This window comes from Pyrus communis, chromosome 13 (assembly GCF_963583255.1).
Source record: "Pyrus communis chromosome 13, drPyrComm1.1, whole genome shotgun sequence".
Taxonomy (NCBI): domain Eukaryota; kingdom Viridiplantae; phylum Streptophyta; class Magnoliopsida; order Rosales; family Rosaceae; genus Pyrus; species Pyrus communis.
Window position 1 is genome coordinate 14,344,295 of NC_084815.1, and position 10,808 is coordinate 14,355,102.

Genomic DNA, 10,808 nt, shown 5'->3' on the forward strand with positions numbered 1-10,808 from the left:
GATAAAAAAAAAATTAAAAATATAATAAACTAAATTAAATTAAAAATATAAAAAAATAAAATAAAAACTTGTTTTTCTCCATAAAAGCTATTAGGGTTTTAGCCAGAATGAACACAGGATAAACAATGAGTGATGATTAGATTTAATTATAGTGTGTGGGTTTATTGATAAATTTTAATTTTATTATTAATTTCATTTTGTACTTGATAGTAATTATGCAATAGGGAAAAAAGGATAATTTATATTTAAAATTTAAGTTGGGTGTAGAAAGTGGTTGCATAGGTTTAAATAAAATTTCCCATAAATTTTTTATTGACAAGGATGGAGAGACAACATTGACAACCAAAATAATAGATGAGGACTAAATTGATGAGTTTGAAACATAAATGACCAAACTGACGAGATGGCAAAACATGAATGACTATTTGTGATAAAACCTTTTTAAATACTATGAACAAATTTAATATATCGAATAAATTAATTAAAATTAAGAGAGGAAAAAAACCCTAAAGCAGCATGCAAAACTAAACCACGTCCACCGTTGTAAAGGAAAAGAAAGGCGGAACAGCCATCGTTATTTCACCTCCACCGTCAAGAAAAGGGAACCACCACCCCACCCTGAATTTCACCTACATCATAATTTCAAGCACTAAAGAGCTGATTTCGTAGAAAGCATCAGTTAAATTCGAGTTGTAGGCCGGATTGTAGCTGATTCTGTGGCGGAGTTGATTTCCAACAGCCTCTTCTGTTGAGCGTCATTTCTCATTGGCTACATCCTCTATGGGAAACAAGGTTTCTGGCTGCTTTACAACAATGACTCAAGGCAAGATAAATTAAGCTTATTCTGTTCTTTTCTTCTTTAACCCTAATTTAGTTTTGTACAAAATAAACCCAAAATTGCTTGCTGGATTTTGCAATTTTTGTTCTCCCTTAATTTTGCTGCTTTTGTAGCTAGCACAGGTACCTGTGGTACTTCAGAGTTGGGACCGGATTGTAAAATGCCAAGCCAACCCGATGAGTACCCAGACGGAACAATTTACGAATACTCTGTCAAGGTAAGCAAGTCCTGTCTTCAATTAGTTTTTGCATTTCTCCTCTCTCTATTTAGCTGGTCAATATCACTTTGTTTGGACCCAATATCACGCCATTGACCCCATTCAATCGAGGCTGTTGAATGAATTCACGAGTTAATATGATTTTAATATTTTTCCTAGATATTACTATTGGATTATCATAGTAATTCTCTTGTAGAAATATTTTATGAGCTTGGAGATGAGGATGAAAACGAAAACTGTTGTTCAACAAGAAGATGGACTCAATGATATTCTTGTTAATTTTTTGGAGTCAGTACGACGTAGAGATGACCTTCATCTCTACACACAAATCAACGCTCTACGCTAACCCTCTCACTTTTGAGGAAAAAAAACACTAATTGCTTTACTGAAAGTCAGCACAAATACCGTTTGGTTAAACATATTTGGGTTGACAGATGACGAACAAGAACAATCTAGTTAGACAGCATTTCCAAAGGCAACCAGTGAAGGTGACATTTTTGCTAAACGACACTAGGGTTGCAGAATCAGTTTTATGTTAGGAGTCTTGACAGTGTGGTTAAACAGCAGCTTTTCCTAAGTTAAACTGATTATCTATCCTAAGTCTTTGCCTGTTAAGAGTCCTTGATTCTTAAACCTAACAAGGTGACTTCATTAGCTTTCTCGGCGAAGTAAAATGTTCCATGATTGGATATTTCCCAATGACATTCAAAGTTCATTCAAATAGTCGAACCACTTTCACCATAAAGACAATCATCTCTTTTGAGTATCTTTGTCCCTATAGTTTGGTACCGATTCGACGCACTTATATTTTCACAAATATAGTTGAAGTTGCTAAACCTAGTGCAGAAGATTGAATTTCATAGCAAAAGGCATAATTGCGTCTTTAGGTTCTAGAATCCAAGGCCAGGAGTGTTCCTTCCTTCACCTGATTAAGAAGTCAGGAGCATATTCCATCACACTCAAAAAGTATTTGCCCGGCCGAGCTGTATAGCAAATTGGCTTGCCTGCATCAGCAATCAATCACCAAAGAACGTAGTTAACTCTTAGTCACTCAGCCTGCAAGCCACGTCTATTCTCAAGAGATGGAATGGAAAATTTTGACTCGAGTTTTTTGAAATTATGTGTGACGAGTGGTAAATTTGTCACACAAAAAAACAATAATGCATGCTTTTCGAAATGATGGGAAAAGAATTCTCGAGGGAAGCCAAGGGTATGACTTCTAGTGTGTTTACCAAACATTGGTGTGATATCTCATACTCATTCCAGAGCTCCAATCTGCAAACCAAACGCCAAATGTTAATCTCCAAATTGTAAAACAATAATTTTGAAGAGATGAGATTATGTTGGATATATACTCCCCTTTTGGGATGTTTGATAATATTCCTCAAGTGTGGCTTGGGTGCCAAGACAAAAGTATAATTGAAGGGGAGAGAAAGAAACATTGACACAACATTGGAAAAACACAAAACATATGGCTCGTTTCTTTGTTGGGAATATGAACAAAAAATGTTGATTTGTATTTGATTAAATCCATGCTAGAAATTCAGTTTAGAAGTAGTATCTTTTTGTTCTTTGGTTTATAGTTCATCTGATAGTTAATAATTTATATGTTTGTGCAGGATGTTAAGGGAAAGGATGTCGATCTCAGCGTGTACAGGGGAAAGGTTGTGATGGTTGTTAATGTTGCTTCCCAATGGTATTCCTCATATTCGGCCCTTCTCGCATTTATTTGTTCTTAATTTAGGGAATTGTTATTAGCACTTCAAAAATCTCATTCTACACTCCTCACAAGTATATTTTTGTTTCTAATTATAGAAAGTTTGGAGTGTAAAATGAGATTTTTTGAGTGCCAATAACAATTCCCTTAATTTATTTCTTTTGTAAAAAGAAAATAAAAACTCTATAATCATTGTTGGTTTTCACTGATTTTGCAGTGGATTGACGGAGGAAAATTACACGGAGTTGAATCAACTATATCAAAAGTATAAAGATCAAGGTTTGCATTCTGTACTGTTTTGCAGCTTCAGCATATATTTCAACTCTTCTCTTTGGTTCGTTTTTTTTTGTATGATGTACCGGTGGTTGCGACACAGGCTTGGAGATTCTGGCATTTCCGTGTAACCAGTTTAACGCTCAGGAACCGGGAAGTAATGATCAGATTCAAGAGTTTGCCTGCACTCGTTTCAAAACAGCATTCCCAATTTTTAACAAGGTAGATTCAGAACTGAAACACTAGATTATGTCACGTCTGCATGCTTTCCAACAGCGTAAACTTACTAGAGCATTTAGGCAAGCCAGAAGATTATTCGACTATGCCTCATGCATGTATTGTCTTTGTAAAACGACGAAGAACTGCATTGTAACTATAATTGTTCTATATCAGCGGGTATTTATAACTCCCTTAGAACTTTTGCAGGTTAAGAATTTTAGATGTGTTTCTTGGTCGGTATTGTAATTATTTCAGACATTTTGTAAATTTACCACCTTTGTTCTCTGTGTTAGATTAAAGTAAACGGCTTTAATACTGCTCCGTTGTACAAGTTCTTGAAGTTAGGCAAATGGGGATTCTTCGAAGACGATATCCAGTGGAACTTTGCTAAGTTCCTTGTCAACAAGCAAGGAAAACCTGTCGGTCGTTATTACCCATCAACTTCCCCCCTTAGCCTTCAGGTGAAAACTTAGACGTCGAATTCGCAAATATGCTTATGTTATGCTGCTTCTGTTGTTTATTGCAGTGATCATCTGCAGGTTTTGTCAAGTACTCTAGTTGTGTGACATTGTTTTATTTTTGCAGCATGACATAAACAGGCTTTTGGAAGCCTCGTGAATTATGAATACTGTGCGATGCAAAGGCCTTAACCCGAGGGTGCATGCTCCCTGCCGGTTTCACTATTCGAACAAAACGATATCTGTTCTTTTTGGATGATTGACATTGGCCTAGTTGGGAGTCGGGATGTAATCATCTCTTCCGAACCATTGTTGACAATGACCTGTGTCTCAAAAACTCACTAGCTTTATCTAATTTACTTTAAATCTTGTAAAACACGGTATGTTAATTGGTTGTCAGGAGTGTAAAGATGCTAATCTCGTGGACATATACATTTGAAGTAAACTGCCCGTCTGGTGGCATTCGCGAAATAAAGGTCCGATGGATATGGTCACGCCACCACCGCCTAACTCACACCTGTTTGAGCAGACGGTGGATGAGCATTCCATGTGGTGTTTTGGATTGCACTATCGTGTTTTGGATTCACTGCGTTTTACGTTTTTCCGATCAATACAAGCGGTGTTGCCCCTAAAACACTCCCATAAGATCATAGTTTCATAGGAGTGGTAAACATCGTAATGGTTCCAAATTGTTACACACGGAACCACACATCAAGATACCAGACAAATCAATGAGATTAGCGGGATGCTTGCAAGTGATTATCGAAGGGGGCTATAATCACTTCTGAGGCCATAATCGCTTTTCCTCAGAACTGATGGCTCTTTTCATAATCACTTCCAAATGGGCCCTGAATGGCTCAGACAATGCTTCATCACCTAAGTGGCGAAACACAAGTTGCTCCGGAGACAGAAAAAATGAAAAAGAGACTCGTTCATCCATGCATATGCAGCATACAATTCTACAAATTGTCATTTTTGAATCGGTTACAAACTTCAAATGGACTTTTGATTCAAATAGGAAGTTTCCACCTAAAAGCCAAAAGAATTTCTTGCTACTGATGAGTATTTTAACCTCCACACTACTTGAAACTTCCTCAACGAGTGAATTATGTCACCCGAAACATCCCCTGGAGTTATGGATTTTGTTACAGATTATGTTAGCACAAACTTGTTTACCCACCAGTGGGTGAACAAGGGTCGGAGAGTTGCATCACAGATTCAGTTCATTTACAACACATATATACAAACCTGGCATGTGTCTGTTGCAGCTTATCTTCACCCTCGAGTCAAGTCAATACCGGTGTGGGCATTTCTCAAATCAACTTGCCGCGAGCCAGGCCATATGCCTGCTCCGGAGGGATTATAATTTTGAGTTGGTGGGGCACTGCTTGGTAGACCCAATTTCTCGCTATGCTGTGGCTCGGAATTCTCATCGCTATTGGGATCAGCCAGTTGCTTGTTCTTGGTCTTGGAGCCACCATATACGAAACTGCAAAGCACAACCTGCAACAACACATGAATCAGATCTCTCAATAGGTCTCCACATTCCTTCACTACAATTAGAACTGATAAAAAGTGCTTTTAAGATCGTCCATCGTCCGATGCTAGACAAAGATCACGTCACAACATGTGCGCATGTGCAGACAACCAGCAGGAAATAGGCATTAGCATTGAGCCTAGAAACTTTGAACAAATTACTGAGCAGTAAATAAAATACCTGCACTGGAGTCGCTGCAATCAGCACTGCCACAGCACCACCAATGACATGACCATTAGGATTAGAAAGGGAAACGCTTATTCCCCCTGTTCGATTGCGAGGTCCACCATCCTCTGCAACTAAGTAAGAACCTGACAAGCATAATATCTGGAACCGACCCTGCAGAGCCACATAAACAACCGAGTTATAAGGGAGGAATGAGCTAATTATTGCAAAAAATTGGACTTGCAAAAGTAAGTGCATTTTTATGAGCAATGATTCACTGTTTCAGCATTAAATACTATGACAGACAATCCACTTGATAAAATCAAGGCACGTTTCCGGGAAGAATATATAAACCTGAGCTGCTCCAGAATGGAACAAAAGAAAGAGAAATGTTGCTTCTTGGAGACAGAAGTAGGCATTCAAGCTTAGTTAACCTGGATAGTATCTGAGATTCTGAACTAATTACTGTCGAACAGAGTCCGCTAACAGTTAACCCCACTCCTAATGGCATTCTCTCTTAGTAATGCATTAACCAGTCCACTTTAATTATGTTAGGTTTGGCCACTGAGAAGGGTTGGCAACTGCCTAACCGATAATCACCATAAGCATCTCTGATTCTAACATTCCAATTATCTGGAGATCTCACTGAGACTTGCAGCTGTTATAGCCACCATCAACCCATAAATCTTCAAACAGCCAATGCGCTGTCACATGGCAACATCTACAATTCCCAAGACCCTTTGAGTTATTTTCTTACCATTTTCCACACGTACATTCCCTGCCTCCTACCGCCCCCGCCCCCCTCCTCTTCTCTTTTTCATTTGTCTCCTTTTCATTCTATTTTTTCATTAGTTGTAATTATATTGGTGGCCCGAAGGCCGTGTTGGCACACTGTATACCAACTGCTTTTCTCCCCATATGTATTTGATAAGTACTAATTACTGCGCTAATTTCCCTTTCCCATCAGCTATTTGAACCAAACAAAGTGCTCAAACTATTAAAGAAAATGAAATATACTCAAATTATAACCAATCACAAACTTACACAAAGAGCGGACAGCTCTTTGCAATTGTAAACGTTACAATGCTCAACAACTAAATTAGAGTTGCAACTTAAGGTATTTACAAGAAATGATTTAAACAAATGGAAGAAAATTTGCAGCTTCCTATCCTAGTTTTGGAATAGAAATTCTCAGTAAAACTGAGATCTGGTCCAACCCACAAGGAAAAGGAACTAAAATGGAGTTATTTCTTCTGCTCCATATGTTTTTCCTACGGAAATAATTTTTGCACTAATTTCTCATCAGGAACTAAAAATGCTCAAATTATTACAGAAAATGAGATGTGTTATGCATATAACCAACCACAAACTTGCACAATGAGCCAGGACAGCTCTTCGCAATCATAAACGTTACAACACTTCACTAACTGAACTAATTTACAACTTTAGTATTTGCAAGAAATGTTTTTATAAAATGAAAAAACATGCAGCATATCCCACTCTTGTAATTATCCATAATTTAGATATAGTCCAACATAAAAGGAAAAGCATCTAAAATGGAATTCTTTCTTAGGCACAATATGAGCAAAATTAGAGATAAAATTGAGTTAACCTCATATGTGACACTGACACCAGTAGATGCAGGCTCACGTAGAGTTACTGAAGACACTGCACCATTTCCTGACAAGATGCATAGCGCCCTTGGTCTCTGTTGTGCAAACAACAATAATTTTGCTGCAATGTCCTATAGAAAAACAATAAGGAAAAGTTGAACAGGGGCAGGAGCTCATGTGCATTTAAGCAATAAATCAACACATAATTATCATCCAAAAGCAAGTTAAACAATGACATTAAGACTTTCATCAAGAACCAAATGCTAAAGAAACCATTAAGGAAACAGTAGACAGACAAGTGTTGCATTCATATAGAGTAGCCTTACTTACGTGTGTTTTTGCAATTGTATGTACTATGTATCTCAACTTTCTGGAATCCTAGTGATACGGCCATTCCATTTAGGCAACAAATGAACACATAATTATCATCCAAAAGCAAGTTCAAGACACTGTACATGTTATAAACTTCTAATAATTCCTACCGTGCTTTAACATAATAACAGGTAAAGCATTACGCAAAATTTTAATAGTGTAATTCTTATTCCCCTATAGATTCATGATCCAGAAACATTCACTGCAATATTCGAAAAACTATTTGGTTCAGAAGCTTCTAGTTAGCTATCTGAAGCAAGCGTACTACGGGCTGGTAAGAATGATCAGTGCCCATTTCTAGTATTCATCTGTTTTACTTTCCTTATGCATGAACTTAAGAGCTTATGCAGAATTGAAACCATAATTAAATAAAGACAACAAACAATGACAACCTCCTATGTCTTCACAAAGGGACTGTTGAACACAACATATTGGAGCAACTCCATTGTAGATCACAAAATGTTTGTGACATCAATTCTTAGTATCTTACTAATACGAGCGGCGTATGGCATACCTCTCCAGCTCCAATGGTGATAACATGGGGTGCAAAAGCTAATCCAGCTGAAGTGTTCATCCAATCCCCTACGAAAACAGTTTAAAAAGTCCAAGACATAGTAAGAATAAGCCACCTTTATACTTCATGTGAGAAATAGAAAAACTTGAACTGGAAAATTACAAACATCTAAGCACTAACTATCGTAAAAAATAGGTGTAGCGTACATAAAACAACCATAACATTAGAATCTATGACTGTTACTTCTGCGTGCATCTCTGCTTCTGAACTCCTATACATGTTTAGATGTTTGTGCTAAAAATTTCTTAGTGAGCACCTCAAGGACATTACTAGTAATTTACAAAATGCAGGAAGTTTAGTAACATTAGCAGAATTGGCATGAATTAACCACCATTTATAGAAATCAAATGAACGAAGTTGATAAGAAAATGCTAACAATAATCGGCCACTACATGCTAGCCAACTAAATTTAGAAAAACTGATCAAATTAGAACCATAAGCAAACAAAAGTAAGGCATAAAAAAAGGATATTAGAAATTGCACAGAGATTTACCAAGAGTAGCCAACTGTTGCTTCCTACCACTCCCAGGTGGCCTCCCTCTACTACGTTTCGGGGTCGGACTGGTTGAACCCGGTGTAGGAGTAGGTGTTGCAGACATGGGAGACAACCCCAGAGAAACCGGCCCATCGGGGCCATACTTCCGGGGCCTCCCTCTTTTCTTCTTTACAGGCTGAGCTGAAGGCACTCCGGGAGCGACATTCATGGTACTGCCACGATGTTGAAAATTGGGTCTTGAAGGCTCTACTGAGAATGTTGATCCCGCAGAGCTGACCCTCACATTGGATTGAGGTTGCATGAGTGTGTTTGAGATGGGCCTGAACCCAGGTGGAGCATGATGAAGTCCGCCGCCGCCGCCGCCAGTAGCCTGTGATCCAGGCATAGACCCACCAACCCCTCCTCCCCTATGGATGTAGTATGAAGCTGACCCACCAGACAATCCCATTGCTTCCCTCCCATCCATGCATTTACTAAGAGATTTGTCACCAAAAAACTCACTTTTTTGTCACCTAAAGATTGTTTCTACAAACCCTCTTGGTCAATTCTTCAGAAAACAGAAAATTGGAACAAAATGGGGGAAAAAGTCAAAACATTATTTTCAAAAACCAAAAAAAAAAAGAGGGAGATAAATCCCCTTTAACCCTAAATCTTCAAAATACAGAAACAGAGTGAGCTTATAAAAAAAAAAAAAAAAAAAGGTTTTGCTTGAAGTTTCGGAAAATCTAAAAAACCCTATAAAGCTCTGACCTTTACCCACAGAAACAAGTAGCCAAGTGACTGCAGAGCTTGAACAATACGACCCCTACAGACCCATCACAGAAAATGCCCAGCAAAAACCAAAATGTAGAAAATCAGGAGCTCAGGGAGCTACAGAGAAGTAAGAATAACAACCTGGCAGCTCTTGAGCCACTGCCTCAGACACAGCAACAGAACAAAACCCCAGATTTCAAATCTAGGGTTTTGACAGGAAAATGCAGGAGGTGGAAAAGGGGGAAAAAGGAGGGAGGAAAAGACAAAGGGAAGACCGGAAGGGGGGGTTGGGGTGGAAAAAATGAAATGAAAATTTGAGGTTTTGAATTAAAGTTGCGAGTGAGAGAGAGAGAGAGAGAGAGAGAGAGAGAGAGAGAGAGAGAGAGAGAACTTTTTCCTTTTTCTTTAGTCTGATCTGAGGCCTGAGGGGAGTTGTGGTGTGTCTGTGACTATTAGATAGGAAAGGCCTAATGCTATTGGACAACAGTGTGGAGCCTACCAAACTACCAACCAGGATGTCCTCATCAGATTGCCCTTGCTTAGGGCACAGAGCCCTCCAGGGCCCCCAGTCCCCACATTCCTCTCCACTTTCCCTCCCTCGCCTCTCTCTCGTTTCCCTCTTTAATGACCCCTTTGGTGTGGGCATCTTTTGCTGGGTTAGGTTCAACAGATTGTTAATCTGATGTAAACAGTGCTAGGAGACGAAAAGTAATACTTTACTAATTGGAATGGGTTAGAATTTGGTCATGGGCCGGTCTCAAATGGGAGACAGAACGGGAGTTTACTTCTTTTTCCGAGCCACTAATACGTCGTCATGATTTTTTCGAACTAGTATTACGATATCGAATGTGAAGAGTTTAAAATATAGCATTGTTATAGAGATTTAATGGCATTGTTTTAGTGATTTAAGACGCCACAATGACAATAAATCTATTAAGTATAAATGTAGGAAAAGATGTTTTCCTTCAATGTTATTGGTGTAAAAATATCGAGACAAATGGAGCAATAGCAAAGTCGTATGGATTAAAAACAAATTAATTAGTAATTAACGTGGTCAATAAGGTGTTCATTACTGGTCTAAAACTAAAAAATAAGAACATGTGTTTCAAACTTGACTATACAAGTGGGAGTAAAAGTCATGTGACCCACATGACACCCACCTTTGTTTTGGTATTTTGTACCCGAATTTACACTCTCTAGTCTAATTGAATCTAGTGGTCCAAATAAAGGTGAAAATGATATTATGTTAAATTACACCCATGATTTAAGTCATACGAAACTTTTTTTGGTCCAAATGAAGATGATGGAATGGACACAATCAAGGCTAGTCAATGTAAACTATCACCGATTAGGAAGATTTCCGTTGATTGACGTGATCACGAGACAAGGTATCTAGATTTAACGGAAACCTATAAATACAAGCTTTAAGGAAAAGAAAATGATCCCTAATTAAACACACAAACTTATCATTTTATTCTCTTCAATTCCTCTCTAGGAGCAGCGCAATGTAATCCATAGTCTATCGCTTTTCAATTTCCTTTCAATACAAGTTTTTAATTTACTTTATGTTATTAAT

The 10,808-nt window shown here is 38.1% G+C and overlaps 2 protein-coding genes across 3 annotated transcripts; one reads left to right on the forward strand and one right to left on the reverse strand.

The window, feature by feature from the left end:
* The first annotated feature begins 955 nt into the window (after positions 1-955).
* Positions 956-4,521, forward strand: LOC137713070 (probable phospholipid hydroperoxide glutathione peroxidase). Its single transcript, XM_068452316.1, has 6 exons — positions 956-1,055; positions 2,675-2,751; positions 2,990-3,051; positions 3,149-3,267; positions 3,558-3,725; positions 3,850-4,521. The coding sequence occupies exons 1-6, from the start codon at positions 999-1,001 to the stop codon at positions 3,880-3,882; spliced, it is 516 nt and encodes a 171-aa protein (XP_068308417.1). The 5' UTR covers positions 956-998; the 3' UTR covers positions 3,883-4,521.
* A 114-nt stretch (positions 4,522-4,635) lies between these two features.
* On the reverse strand, positions 4,636-9,560 carry LOC137713069 (AT-hook motif nuclear-localized protein 5-like). Of its 2 annotated transcripts, XM_068452313.1 has the most exons (6): positions 9,230-9,560; positions 8,477-9,026; positions 7,924-7,991; positions 7,037-7,168; positions 5,440-5,598; positions 4,636-5,225 (listed from the first exon to the last, which is right to left on the reverse strand). In XM_068452313.1, exons 2-6 carry the CDS (start codon positions 8,943-8,945, stop codon positions 4,998-5,000), a joined length of 1,056 nt encoding a protein of 351 aa, XP_068308414.1. In that variant the 5' UTR covers positions 8,946-9,026; positions 9,230-9,560; the 3' UTR covers positions 4,636-4,997. The 2 variants fall into 2 exon arrangements, with proteins under 2 accessions (XP_068308414.1, XP_068308413.1); XM_068452312.1 differs by having other exon boundaries at positions 8,477-9,560.
* Between the last annotated feature and the right edge of the window lie 1,248 nt (positions 9,561-10,808).

Excerpts from the sequence above, each read along its gene's own strand:
- LOC137713069 (XM_068452313.1), bottom strand. The coding sequence starts at position 8,945 with ATGGATGGGAGGGAAGCAATGGGATTGTCTGGTGGGTCAGCTTCATAC. Across the intron at positions 7,992-8,476 it reads GCAACAGTTGGCTACTCTTG|GGGATTGGATGAACACTTCA; the intron begins GTAAATCTCTGT and ends CTGTTTTCGTAG. Across the intron at positions 7,169-7,923 it reads TCACCATTGGAGCTGGAGAG|GACATTGCAGCAAAATTATT; the intron begins GTATGCCATACG and ends GTTTTTCTATAG.
- LOC137713070 (XM_068452316.1), top strand. The coding sequence starts at position 999 with ATGCCAAGCCAACCCGATGAGTACCCAGACGGAACAATTTACGAATAC. Across the intron at positions 2,752-2,989 it reads GTTAATGTTGCTTCCCAATG|TGGATTGACGGAGGAAAATT; the intron begins GTATTCCTCATA and ends CTGATTTTGCAG. Across the intron at positions 3,268-3,557 it reads CATTCCCAATTTTTAACAAG|ATTAAAGTAAACGGCTTTAA; the intron begins GTAGATTCAGAA and ends TCTCTGTGTTAG.